Genomic DNA, 14,944 nt, shown 5'->3' with positions numbered 1-14,944 from the left:
AAAGCAAAATTAAAACTGCAAGTAGTGATATGCTGCGGGGTGGACCACCCCCGACCCGCTGGCTCCCTGCAGCATGCGAGGCCCCACATATCACTGCTTGCAGTTTGACTGTAATTGCTCTGTTAACTAAAATAGGTCAAATATAGCCAACATTTTCCTTCTTGGTCTGACAAAGTCTATCAAACATACTGGAAAATATGACTATTAAATTAACATGAAAACACACCTTAATATTTCACATCTTATTGCCTCCGGTTTTCTTGAAACCTTCAGATCTCTGTATAGCTCAGAAATGATCCTTCAGCACTACTTCTCAGAGCTCGACTTTTCCTATGTCCAACTTGTTCCTTGCACCAACTCTACCATCAACAACAGTGGAAGAAACACACATCATAAGTATCAAACAGAACGTCCACTGAATAGCTCTGTATTCTTTATATATATATATATATACACACACACACACACAGTATATATATTTTGAGATATTTCAGTCACGTTTCTGATATTTTGAGAAAATAAAAGCAATTTTAAATTAAAGCAAAATTAAAACGGCAAGTAGTATATATATCATTTGAAATCTTCCAAAGACTATATTATTTTCACAATTTTATGAAACTTAAAAGCTCTTTCATTTATGTCTATATTTTCTGGAACATATTAAAATAAAATTGAAAAAGAAAAAGACAAAAGCAGTCTTTTATCCTTCTCTAAGGCTGCTTGGTGCGGTGTGGGAGGCTTTGCCATGAATGGAAAGACACAATAACTCTGCTTAGATCCCAAAGCGCTGTATAAAGTAAACTTAGTTTCAACTGTACAGGAAGCCTTAACACAGCTTTTAATTTCCTTTATTAGTAGTTTAGTTACCGATACATGGCCTTGTAAGGTACCACTGTGCCAGCACAAACACGCGCACGCGCACGCACGCACGCGCACACACACACACACACACACACACACACACACACACACTCACTCGGTTATCCGTTTTGATATGGAGCTTTAGAGAATTGGCACAAACAATCTACAATTGAACATCCCTGTATATAATACTGATTTGAAACAGAAAATAATCAGCAATAAATATTCCAAAAAGTTTAAAATGCAGAGCTGCATCTTGACGAGACGAAATGTCTTTTAATTATGTGACGTCTTCTCTTTATTCAGTGCAAACATTAAATTAAGAAGAGTAAAAATATACGACCGGGGATGGTTTCTCAATTTTGGCCCTACAATACTTTATAACCAGTCAGAGTAGAGAACATAGCAGGATGTGAGTGTTCAAGCATCAGTTAAACACCTGCAGATTTGTTTACTATGTGGTGAAGAGTTCAAATGTTCAAAAAAAAAAAAAAGGCATAGCAAGCAAAGTCAACATGTTAATTAAAAATACAAAAAAAATACAAAAAAAAAAAAAATCACTTCTAACACCAGAGGTGTATTGTGATCACATCTGAGGTTCCTCTGGTGTCAGAATATATATATATATATATATATATATATATGGAGAGAGAGAGATCTATATATATCTCTCTCTCTATATATATAGATATATATATAGAGAGAGAGAGATATATAGATATATATATATATTTTTTTTTTTCTGATTTGTGGAGACTAAGACGAATCCAAAATAACACACAAACATAAAAAAAAAATAATAATAATAATAAAATGGATTTAAGCCCAGAGAATGAATAAGGCAAGCAAGCTCATACTGTATATACAGTCAAAGTTACTATTTACATTTCGTTTACATATTGTTTAATAACTTAGCCAACAGTTAAGATGGGGTTTGTCTCCACCTACTGGTTCATACTAATGTCACACCGCCGACAGCCTTAATGAGCGCAGAGTAGTCTAATGCTTTTAAATCTCACTCAGAAGAAACCATGCCCAATGCAGTCGCTGTGTGTTCAGAAACACACACAGCCTGGTCTCACTCTCCCTCCACATCTGTAACTACAGCACGGGCAAATAATCCCTCACAGTCAGATGATGTTGGTTTTGTTTGTTTCATTTCATTGCTTTACTTTACATGTCGCCACACAGCTGTTTAAAAAGGAGTAAAAGAAAGTGCTGAGCTAGTCCAAAACATCATGACCGCGGTGAAAGCAGATGTGCTACCTCATAAACACCAGCAACTCACCGGTGTTCATTTGGGAGTGAGCCACCATCACTCGGTTACAGCATTACTTTCAGAGACGATGATATCACATGACCAAAAGAGATGCACAACACAGAAGCGTAATAAATTAATGACCTGGGATAAATACAACCGAAGAGTAGTGTCTAGATGAAGGATAACTAAGCCAGCACTAAACAAACCGCTCCATCATCAGCACTGTATGTGACTTGAAGGTAACATTAAAACAGTGAGAACGAAAGATGCCTCAAGTGAGACCTGAACGTAGCAGAGCCCGACTCACTCGGAGGTACACGGACGTACTGAGGGGAAGATAACATTTCAACTCTTCCACGAGCTGCGAGCCACGAAAATTCAGTCCAAGAGGAAGTTAAACGGAACCAAAACGGGTCACACATAATGCTGTAAAACTACACAGTTACACGAGCGGGTACATGGTGGTTCCTGAGTGACAGGTGGTACAAGCTGACCTGTAGTCAAGTGGGAATGATGAGGGATGTCTACAGCCATCTGTTAATGCAGGCTTCATAGGTTGGTCTCACTGCCCTCTTACCCCTTGTTCCTCAGTCATAACATACTTAAAGCCACCTGTTGTGGTTGTCGGTGCCCCATGGACAACCATCTCTGAGGATTTCTACCACGATGTTCGGTTCAAGGTGAGCACGCAGACCTACGGCCTGTGTGGGATATATCATTTTCAACTGGAGCCTTGTAGGATTAGCCCGGAGGAGATTTAACTCCATCCAATGAGTAAAGAACGTAATATTTTACTGGGAATACTTCAGCCAAAGACAGCCTCCCATCAGGAGTGTCACTGCAGGGAAACACAACATGAATCAAAAACATCAATGAGAACTTGAGATTCACACAGTTTACGTGTTAAAAGGGAAAAAAAAAAGGAAACTTTTTGATAACCTTACTAATCATCTTCCGGCTTAAAAAAAAATAAAAATAAAAAAAAAATGTCTCCAGCAGTTAAATCTCAAATGAATTCAAATTAGATACGGAGACTAAATATTCAACAAGCCAGTAAAAGAACTGTCTCCGACTTACAGATGGCCACATACGGCTAAAAACTAAATCTGCATTTTGCACTTTGCTAAAAATCCAGCAGGAGGGACACAAAATCGGTGCTTGATATATACAGGATAGTGTCCATGTGTTTGTGTGGAGACCGAACGGGAAGAGGCAACTGCAGGCTGTGGGTGGAGCCAGTGGAGGCCAACGGATGTGGACAGCAGGGATCATGGTGGTGTCTCCGCATTATTAGTAATGGTCTTTTTCTTCGCCGGCTTCTTCACCGTCTTTGTTTGAGTCTAGCAGAGGGAGGAGAACGTAAAGAGAAATTAATACAGCCGATTGATCCACGGAAGGAGGCGACAACATCGATGGGTAAAATAGAATCACATGGCGGCTCCGGCAGACATCCTCTTTACTTCCAAGATTAGGCTTCAAATACTTCTTTTTGATAAAACTTATAGTTAGGTCTGACCTAGGTGACCCTGCACCATCCCTTAGTCATGCTGTTAGAGGCCTCGGCTGCTTTGGGACCTCCTATGAGCACCTCTCCTCCCTCTCCTTCACTCTCTCTGCATGTATATGGAACCATTACATCTCATTAACTTCATGCCTTCTCTCTCCCATAGTTTCGTTTATCGTCTACGCAGTACCTCTCGCTCGCATACTGCTGTGCTTTCTTGTGAAGATATCCCTGTCCCTGCGGCTGCATGTCCGCCAACAGCTCATTCTCTCGGATTGCTATGCTGTTCTTTTCTGTCACCGCTCTCCCCTCACACCAACCGCCGGAGGCAGATGACCGCCCACCGCCGAGCCCGATCCCGTCGGACGTTTTTCTTCCTGTTAAGTAGTAGTTAGGAGTTTTTCCTTCCAGCTGTTGCTCCCGTGGGAATCGTACCTTTCCTTTGTATAACGTTGTAAAGTTCTGTTGTAAGGACTTCACTATGTTAACCTCGCTCCATAAACAAAATTGAATTGAATGGTTCACCTACCTCTGTCTTAACAGCAGCAGGTTTCTTGGTTGCCTTGACGGCGGTACTGCGCTTCGGGGGTTTGTCTACCGCATCTTCATCCGAGTGTTCAGTCCTCGTGTCCGACAGGTCAGAGCTGTGCTGGGATGACGCGTCATCAATGAGGGACGTGGCTGCCATAGAGCGAGCTGCAGGAGCAGACAAAAGACTGATGGTCAGTCAGTGAGAGTAGCGTGACGTTCAGACTGAAGTCACCCAGTTGTTCAGAAGTAATCTGAACAGATTTCAGCTGTTGGATTGGATCACATTACCAAAATGTTTTTTTTTGCCCAACAAAGATGATAATGCCAATAGATTCATCTAACGACGTTTGTGTTGCTTTATTGTGCTTTTTTTCTGTCAAACACTATCTGCTATTCTACCAGCTGCTCTTTATATAGCAAGTAGATTGTGATCTATAGTCCTATTTAGAGAAATAGTCATCTGGATTTGGACATCTTTGTGCCTGGATCAGGGTGATCCAAGTCAATGCAGCTTTGACAAATGGGCATAAAAGATGGATTACCTAATCGTGGATTGCAAAACATCGGATTTCCAAATCAAGAACATTCTGATCCAGATTAAACTTTTTGAACAACTGGACCCAGAAGATCTGACAGACCAGAGACACAGAGGCCAAACTTAACACTTGACTTGAAAAGGTTGCAGTCGCAGACCAGTACATCACTGCAGACTCAATCTCTGACACCACCCAGTGGCCACATTTGAAAATGCTATTTTTTTTTTTTTGCCTCCAGCAGTTTCAGAAGTGGACCTTTGCAAATAAATAAAACCACAAAGGGACTAAACTTTTATTCCTCGAGGCTTCTTAAAAATATGTTAAAAAAAAAAATCTGAAAAGGGCAAGTCACTCTCGGGTGAATACATACTGAGATCCAGCTGTGACAGCAGGTCACGTTGATGCTTCTTGGGGAACACACAAGTCAAAAAGATCACGAGCAACTGATCTGCAGTATAATCTGCAGACACAATGGCTTCACAGTGGATCATAAAACTTCCTTTGCAAATGCTGTATTAAGAAGGAAATCCAATCATTTATGGTCTTAGAAGCTAGAACTCTCAACAAGGCTGCAAATGAATACTATTTTAGTGATCAATTAATCTGCTGCGGGGTTGGTTTTTTTTTCAATTAACATTTTGGTATCACAAAATAAATTTTGCAAAGTGGCGGTTCCAGGCGGCTCATTTCTGTGTTTCTTTTCCATCAGATTCAAACAAATGCTGAAAATAATTTGTGTAAAAATCGCATTTGTCGGAAAGCTTGCGCTTGTCAACGCAACATAGGCTGTATTGTGCGGAGGAGTTAGCATGACCCATAGAGCCACAAAAGCTACGTTTATGGAAAACAGCCCTTGTTAAAATAAACACGGATTCTCTAAATATATACAGAAAAGTTCTATACAGTCATTTTGGAACGTCCATGCACAAAACCCCACTGAAAATTAAATTTGAACTCCTGCTGACTGGTCTTTAGAAGACTCGCATAAAAAAAAAAAAAAAAAAAAAAGTCCCACTGTATAAAATTAAAATGTGCCACTTTGTCCTGTTCGGTCATTGTTTCAGGGTCTCTGCGTCTCTGTGTTCACTTCACAGCTGGCCGGGCCCACGCAGGCAGCCGGCAGTGTAGTGAGACACAAAGAGTCCTCCTTCAAAGTGCTCCCACTGGAATCACATGCTGCCCCCCTCCCCCCCTCCTTCCCCCCACCACCACCACCACCACCACACACACTCACTCACTCGACCCTCGTCGCATTGCTTCCTTCATCACCCTCCTCTTCCCCGCTCTGACCACATGACATGACTCCACTTGGCTGGACCAGCCCGTGTTAAATAAAGGAGTCACGCTCTGGCCCAATTAGAAAGCTACACACACAGTACGCATGAATTGAACTGAATGTACAGCAAGTATGTATTCGTGTTTGACTCCGTGCTCCTCCACGTCAAGCTGCTCATGAAGCGGTGCGGGATGTGCGTGGTCTCACTCTGCCGTGCAGCAGCGCTCTTGGCCCGGGGCAGTGTGCTGGCCCCCGAGCTCATCTCGTCCATCGGGTCCCGTCTCATGCGGCCGTCTGAAGTGTGCATAGACAGCTCGTCCTCGGCGTTGATGAGAGTCAGGTCCTGCATGCTGAAACTCCGCAGCTTGTCTGACAACACGCCCTGCCCCTGGGCAGCAAACAAGAACACTTCACACATGTGACAGCGTGACCTCTTCATCACTCATATCTTGAAGAAAAAGGTCATCCAAAAAGTCATTTTGATTTATCTCCCATTTAGTTTTTTGGTGGAGCACTGACCAGTCAAGTTTATATACATGAGGCTGACAAGAAAGGAACGTCTTATGTCGATGCACTCAATCATAGTGGTCATGGAGGGTTCAAAATACAAATCTCTTATTCACTCCTTGTACAAACAATCTAATAATGTGACTGCCCATTTAAATGGGCATAAAATTCTTCTCATTTTTATCAGATAAAACTGCATGATTAATTGATTAATCGAGCAACAGAAAAATGAATCCATAACGAGAGGATTTGCTCAATTTCTTTGTTTTATATCACTGTTAACTGAATATGTTTGGATTTTGGACTGTTTGTGAATAGTTCCTGTTTTTTTTTCTTACATTTCTATGACATCAAACTGAATGTTTTGGGGTTTTGGGATGTTGCTTGAACAAAACAAGATCTGAACCGGACTTCTTGTACTACTTGACTATTCCCCCCCCCCCCCCACAATTTTCTGACCTTTTTTTTTTTTCCATCAAACAATTCAGAAAAGAAATGCAGGTTAATTAATTATGAATGTAAATGTTAGATGCAGCCTAACAAGTAACAGACAAAGTGCTGAAGTCTGTCCCCTGGAACAAGTTTGCAGTCACCTTAATTCTCGTCTTTAGCTGCATGACTGAGTGGAAATCTGTATATTTTTCTGTTTAGCAAAACGTGATGTCATTGTTCACATTCCAACATCAGCAGCGGACTCGCAACCTGATCAGATCCGAGAAGATAAATCTACAACGGAAATATCACAGCGGTCTACAAATTAATATAAAAAAAACATCAAGCATAAATGAATTGATCAAAGTTTGTAAATCATAATGACTTCACAGAGCGCACAGCTCACCTTGGTGGCTGCAGTGACGGCAGCATTAGCAGCCAGGTTAAGACCCCGTTTTCCGAACCTCATCATGGTGTCATAGCTCCTGTCTTTGGCCTGTGCGATGTACTCGTCTATCTCCTACAGCACACAAGGTCAGGTCGCAGGAGGAAGAGTGACAGACAACAATGTAGGTCATCAGAACAAGGAACAAAAGGGAGCACAGGAGGATAAGGAACTTTGACTTCATGACCTAATAAAAATTTTTTTTTAAAAAGTCCTATTGTTACCTTCTCTTTGTTGGACAGGGTTGGGTGGACAAACTTGCGGTAGAGGACACTGGAGCCCTTGGTGTACGGGGACAGGAGCCAGATCACAAACGCGATCTTTAACTCAAAGTAAAACGGAAACCTGGGGAACGAAATAGAAAGGAAAAGGAAACATAAACGCTTTAAGAAAGGCGTGAACACCGGGAGTTCTGAAGAGAAAGACACCATGACAGAAGATGCAACTGTGCGAGTAGCCTTCATCGTGCATAAAGCGAACACAAGATACTTGAAGAGATTAGTGTACTAAAAATATTAAGAGCACAAGATGCCCACATGACTGTGTCTATTGATTTGAAGTCAAATGCTTATTTCTTTTTTACAGCAGCTCCCGACTCACCATGATAGCAGCAGGTCTGTGACTGTCTCTGCTGTAGTGAACAATGCAAATACTATCCAGTACATCATCCACTTTACCTGGGGACACACACATAAACACAGAGGTGAGGAGAGAGGACATCGTACAAGATGGCACATGAGAACCCACAGCGTCCCGTGCACACGTGCTGAGCCACGTGGAGCTACACGCACACACGTGCGCGCGCCAACATATGTCTCAGTCCGCTCACATCATGTCAGCATGCACGGGTAACCTCGGAGACAAAAGGAAATTGTGGGGCATCACCCAATTTTACCACCAAGTCGGGCCCGTGCAGGCAATTTCGCTCGGGAGCTTATGTTAAACAGCAAAGATGTGGAAACATCACCTATAATCAAACATATTGGCACATAACACGTAAGCCCTGAATGGTAATGTTTGTTTAAAGGCATTAACAGGCCACAGGCACGCAGCTGTGTGAGGACACTGAATAGAAAACATCAGCTCCAAAAATGCCCCCCCCTCCTCCACCACCACCACACACACACTCTCTCTCTCCCCTCCCTTCATTAGCTCCCTCTGTGGCCGTCTGCTTCAGCAGCAACTGAGAGGGTGGGTTGCCATAGTAACTTGCCAGAAGGAGGCTGTTCTCAAGTGCAAAACTAGGCTGAGGGCCAGAGTGCTGCTGATGCCTCCTTCTCTTTCTCCTTCTCCTTCTCCTTCTCTTTCTCCTTCTCCTTCTCTTTCTGCTTCTCCTCCTCTTTTTATATTGGTCTTACTAGCAACACTGGCGAACCCATCTTGAACTACTCACCACTTTATTTGAAGACATTCAAGGTTTATAGTCAACAACTGCTCCTCGCTTTGTGTGGACTGTGTTGGCTTTTAAGTTTTATAAGTGCTGCTGGACATTAAGATAGGAGTGTACATTGGAACTATGAATCCTTACGGTATCAAGGGATTGGGTAGTTTCATGCAATTAACATGTTTGGATGTTGGTCTCGGACCAAACGCCACATGAGACTGGTTGATTGGGTCCCAACCTTTTTGGCTCGATTCCCTTTAAAACAAAGCAATGCCTCGTCGCATATTTAATATGTTTGAGTCGTTAGCAGTTCCAATAAAAGAGGTTTCCCCTTTGAAATTGTTCATGTGAATATTTTTAGAGACCTGAACAGGTAAACCATTTACAATTTCTAAAGTATGAAAAAATTACCAACATTTTGAATTAAAGGAATACAGTGGGGTCCAAAAGTCTGAGAACACAGTGAAAATCTATCATATTTTCACACAAACCTGGTAATAATCAGAAAGTTTAATGATTTATAGACATTTAAAATAAACACCATCACCTCAGTAGATTCAATCAAAAATATGAACGCAACACTTTTGTGATCTCTGATTTTTTTATTTTTTTTTAATCAGTTTAAGTGAAAGATCAAATTTTTTTTTTTTTAATGCACACAAAAGGTTTATTTCTGTCAAATTTTGTTCACAACTTTGTTCAAATCTGTGTTACTGAGCACTTCACCTTTTGCCAAAATAATCCATTCACATGACAGGTGTGACATTAAAATTAAACAGCAGGCTTATTGCACATTATCGCCTTGGACTGGTCACAATAAAAGGCCACTCTAAAATGTGCAGTTTTATCACGCAACACAATGCCACAGACATTTCCACCCACCAAGAAAAAAAATGCATATCTGTTGTCCCGTGAAATAGTGCCAAGAAAGTTTTCGTCACGATAACCACACCTGTCAGGACGCCATCAGAACTAAGTGTTAAAAGATTGTTATTCTAAGCTGAGGATGGTTTTCCTGGCATCAAATCAAGGCCAGACTGAAGGTTTCTAAGGGGGCATTGCATATTGGAAACTGGATCAGTTGTATCCAAAGACTAAACTGATCACACCATTAGAAGATCAATACATCAAGCTTTGCACACTCAAAGACAGGAAGCGAGCTGCATCACAGATGCAGAATTTATTAAATTATTTAATTATTTGCAAGACTCCAAAGAGTGAAAGTCCTGTTAAAATAAGGCTGTGTAGCAGGTTAGGTTAGGTTATACCAGCATTTCACAATGGATGATGGAAAAAAAAAAACAAAGTTAAATTTACTGATGAATCCTAGTCTGAGATTTGTGGCAGTAACAGAAAGGTGATGAACAAAGGAGAGAAAGATACCGCAGTGGATCAAACCCACAGCGAACCGAGTCGACCTGCAACAAATACACTCCACCCTGACCGAGGAGACGTGGAACGCCACTCCAGCCTCTGGTTTGATCTTTGAGGGAGATAGGAGTCATTCTGCAGCAGAATAATGAGCCCAAACAAACCTCAAAGCTTTCAAGAACTACTTGAAGACCAAAGACGAACAAGCAGCGCTGACTGACTTGGACTTCCCTCCACTGTCACCTGACCTCAACCTCATTAAACATTTAGGTGCCCCACCTTAAGAGAGACAAAGACAAACATTCCCGACATCACAGGAAAAGAGATTTTTCAGCAGTTCAACTTTTCACTCATATTGTTTAGTTAATATTATCATTTGTAATGATTTTATTTATTTATTTATTTTTTTCATTCAATTCAAAATAAATGCAAGTATCTTTATTAATGGTCTCAGACTTTTGGACACCACTGTATGGTCTCATTTTTATTATTATTATTCTCTACTGACCAGCTAATCCTCTAGTGACCGATCACACTGATGTTGCAACGACTCACGAGAAGACGCAGACGGGTTTTCTGAGTGTTCAGTCGTCACGAGGTGCATGCAAACTCATATTTTCTTTGCAGACGCTGGATAAAATTCATCTGCTCAAACAAATGAAGGGGATGCGCGCACACTCGTGTCCTGTTTCAGGTCAACGTTTTGATCTTAAGGTTACAACACTCTCCCGTCCACGTAGAATGAGATAATGTGCTGGAGCTTTTTCATCTTTTAGTCATCGTGACGCCTTACTGGCCTTCATACATGAAAAATTGTGTTGCCTGCCCTGCTAACGCTTCTGACCCGTCCCGGAAACCCCGATCATTTAAAGAGTGAAGAATGAGACCAAAAATGTCTGCACATCTGAATGTTGCAACGGACAGACCAAAGAAATATTAGGACAAATATTTCAGCAGAAAGCGAGACGGTGTGCGGGACTTCTTTTCATTGCATCATGTGATCGTCAAATATGCTTCACATTTTTAGTCATCAGTCTTAAAGTGACAGTATTCAAAGAAACAGAAGAGTCGATTTGGCTGATGTTACAACAGAAATTTCCCCCAAGTAATTAATGTGTCCTTTGATATAAAAAACAATGTCATGCGCTTCTCTGACCTAAATTCAATCAATGGGCTTCGTATTACCCTCCATCTCAGGGCGTACATTTAAAACCTGGTACATTAGAGTATAAATAGCTGACACCAGCCCAGGGCGAAACATCCCCAAAAAGTCACAAAAAAAAAAGAACACGCAGGCGTTCAAAAACGGTCTGCTGAGATTTAAGTAACCAGAGGTGATACTCACATATTCCTTCACATTCTTCGTTTTGACAGCCTTGTATGAGGAGTACGCTGGGTAGAGTGTCCCGAAGGCTAGGCTGCAAAAAACAGAGGAGCAGAGGAGTTGGGGTCAGAGGAAGGGGATCCAGCGAGAGAGAACATGGCCTCCGGGCGATCGCCCAGACACCCAAAAAACTGCAGATTAGCCATGCTTGATCTGAGCTTATGTAAACATGTTATCGGGCTACGTATGCTTGAACAAAGTCGGTTTCTACGTGGTTTTGATCCGAGAGGTGATGAGAACTGACGGGCGGCGACCTGTCAAAACATACCGGCTTGATAATCAGTGCGCACAACATAATGGAAATCACATGGAGTCACTTCCTGACTGCAGCGAGATAAAGTGGAACAACACACAAAGGGTTGCCAAGGGGGGGGCGGGTCACCATGTGTCGGTCTACGTGCACGTTGGGGCACTGCGCACACAGCGGCGTGTCTTTGATGTGCGTTTGGTTGCCTCCTCTGCCACGGCGGCGATTTGTGCCGACGCGACAGGATGCCGAGTGAGATCGACAGCAGTTCAGAAAGTCACCATCATCCCGTAATGCTTACAGTATTTGAGACTTTATTGGGACACCCGATCTAAACTGAGGTCTGAATGTGTGTCACACCGAGACGTTCCAAGAGGCTCGCGCAGCTCTCGGTACCCCGAGCATATCTATTTTTATTTCTCAGCATTTAAGTGGGTCCTCCGTCCCAGCGAGTGCCCGGGGTGCTCAGTCGTGTGCGCAGCGCCTCTCAGCTCTGTACAGTCAGATGAGGCGACTCGCAGCAGCGGGCCTGTAGGCCGGTCGGCTCCCACAGCAGACGCCTCGTGCCTCCCCGTGCTCAAATCTCAGCTTCACTTTCTGAGTTTAACAGCAGCCAGTCCTCTCGCCCAGACTCGGGAGATACTGAAAATACAGCGATCCGAGTGCTTATTTGACTGTGCGTTGTTTTAGATTAGGTAAAACAGTCTGATTAGCATTTCAGAAAAAAAAGAAAAGAAGCAGCTGCGTGTTCAAAGCGTTCGAGCTGGGAAATGACGGATCTTGCGTTGGATATGCAGCGGCCATTATGATGCACATCCTGTCATATTGTTTGTCTCCAATGGGCCCATGATTACCTGAGGTGCGGTGAAGTGAAAGAGCCAGCTGGAGGCTGCTAAAAGTATCAAGTTTTCCAACGTTACCCTCTGCTTATGTAATCCAGGCAAGCAAGAGTATTTACAGGGATGAAACACCAACGACATTTCTGCACCCGGGCCCTTCAGTAGTCGTAGTCGTGTTTGAGGATTATACTATAGTCTGTTTACGTCCATTAGAAATTGACTGCGTCACTGACAGACAGGTGCATCCAGTGGCCATCCAGTGACACAATATCCTGTTTAAATTTTTTTTTAAAAACTCAGAGCTGCCACTAGCCGGGGGACAACACTGACGCAGCAATGTAAAAGTGTCCGTGTTGGGGACGAGGGGGACGATGACGGCTGCTGGCTTTAGTCGAGTCATCCACACGGTCAGGATATGTACAGGTGGAAGATGAGGCCTTGAGCTGCTGATACATGCTCGTCTAATCACAGCAGGAAATCCATCTGCAGAGTCACTGCAACGTGTTTGGAAATACACCACATGAATCAGTCCAGTAGGAAGGATAGAAGGAAGGAAGGATGGAAGGATGGAAGGAAGGAAGGATGGATGGATGGATGGATGGATGGACATACATCTCAGGCTGGGCGATCACATTTTAACCACACACGTTACAATGTGGTGCAGAAATACTCAGCAGCAGCATTAAGGCTGTGATATCTTTAAAAAAAAAAATTAAATAAAAAAAAAAAAGGCCACGGCAGGCAGTGCGGAGTCCGTGTACTCGTCTGCAGCGAGGTTTGCATATTAAGCAGGTTGCACTTGAATAACGGGGCCAGCTAGCTGCTCCGCCTGCCAACACATTATCCGTCAGGTGGTTACTAGTTCCTGGCTAGCCAGCGTATGTTAGCCACCAGCGGCTAACCAGCGCCTGGACGCAGAGAGAGCTGCATCGCTGCGTTGAACAGAGAAACAGACAGGCGGGTTCACGGAGTCGCTTAACTCGGTGTCTTAAACACCGCTTCATCCGCGGCGCCTTTCTACTCCACCGACGCGTAACTATTTTTGCAGATAAGAAAATGGATGACGGGCGCACGCCGCCCAGCTCGGCGGCGCGGCTCGCCGCCAGACAGCTGATGAACGGAGGAAGCCTCTCATCAGGGTCAGGGGTTTGAAACAACAACAGATGCAGCCCATCCCGTACTCACACCACCATCCTCGAAATGATCCAGGACACCATCTTTGCTGGACCGCCGGCCGGGAGCCTTTCCACCGCTTCTGCGAAATTCTTAGTTGACCGGTGAGCGGGCTAGGTGCTGCCCCCCATCCCCCCACCTTTTTTTTTTTTTTTGCAGGACGCGTGTGTGTGTGTGTGTGTGTGTGTGTGACCCGGGCGGCTGTCCCGCTGCTGTCCTGTCCCGCTGTCAGATGGAGGCTAAAGGCAGCTGGATGTGATGCTGCAGTCTGCGGCTCCGAGCCGCTCCGCTCGCCACCGCTGCTGAACACACTGCTTCTTAAAGGGCCAGGGTCCCGCTGCGAAATGTGTCATTTTACCTCGGAAAAAATACGTGACTCGCGTTGCTCTTCCTTGGTTCGCCGACAGGGACACGCACGGTCCAATGAGCTCGGTTAACTGGGGCAATAATGGGAGTAGCCAGGGACACCGGGCTTAAACAACCGCACAAGATGATCAACACTGCGACTGCATTAAAAGACGGTTGACGTGAATATCCTTGACCCTGTTTCATGAGGATGAACTGGATTTGTGCTTTTATTCTCCTCTTTTGTTGGGTGATCTTATTCAAATCTCCCTGCCTCTTTTCTGTAATCTACTAATTTAGACAAGAGCAATGGAAGTCAGGCCTCACGGGACAGATACCAGTTTGTTGCATCACTAAAACAATCTTAAATGCTGTGTTAACATCGACGAGAAAATCTGCAATGCGTTTGTGAAGGTGCTCGGTCATCCAGGTCGTGGTTCTACGTTTTAGCCGAAGGTGTCTGGACTTCTTTTTAGTTTCTAGACGACATGTTGCCTCTCATCCGAAAGCTCTCTTCAGTTCTGATCAACTGGAGGAAAAAAAAAAAAGCTTTTCAGACAAGAGGCAGAGCATCTTCAAGAAACTAAGACGTCCAGTTGTCTTTGGATGAAACGTAAATTAAACAAATCTGCAACAGCAACCACTAGATATATTTACAACTGTGGCGATGTAACAATTGTACTGTTGTCCCCTCTGGAACCGGTGTTATTGAGTTCTCCACAATAGTGGACCGGCCTGGTGGCACATTGCAGGGCTGCCTGATCATCAAAAAAAACCATCAAGTGTTTACCAGCCCTCTCTGGTGCAGGCGAGAATGTGCCTGTGTTTTTGTCACTATTGAATTTTAC

General features: G+C 43.5%; 1 protein-coding gene across 1 annotated transcript; it reads right to left on the bottom strand.

Annotated features, from left to right (window-relative positions):
• Window positions 1-420: 420 nt before the first annotated feature.
• On the bottom strand, window positions 421-14,087 carry reep2 (receptor accessory protein 2). Its single transcript, XM_069170913.1, has 8 exons — window positions 13,764-14,087; window positions 11,454-11,526; window positions 7,954-8,030; window positions 7,578-7,698; window positions 7,315-7,428; window positions 6,177-6,357; window positions 4,156-4,322; window positions 421-3,462 (listed from the first exon to the last, which is right to left on the bottom strand). The coding sequence occupies exons 1-8, from the start codon at window positions 13,793-13,795 to the stop codon at window positions 3,391-3,393; spliced, it is 837 nt and encodes a 278-aa protein (XP_069027014.1). The 5' UTR covers window positions 13,796-14,087; the 3' UTR covers window positions 421-3,390.
• Between the last annotated feature and the right edge of the window lie 857 nt (window positions 14,088-14,944).

The sequence above is a fragment of the Embiotoca jacksoni genome, unplaced genomic scaffold (genome assembly GCF_022577435.1).
Source record: "Embiotoca jacksoni isolate LCO1_2020_lvr unplaced genomic scaffold, fEmbJac1.0.p SCAF_5, whole genome shotgun sequence".
Classification (NCBI taxonomy): Eukaryota; Metazoa; Chordata; class Actinopteri; family Embiotocidae; genus Embiotoca; species Embiotoca jacksoni.
The sequence above is the reverse complement of the archived record's forward strand: the minus strand, read 5'-3'. Positions and strand labels throughout refer to the sequence as shown.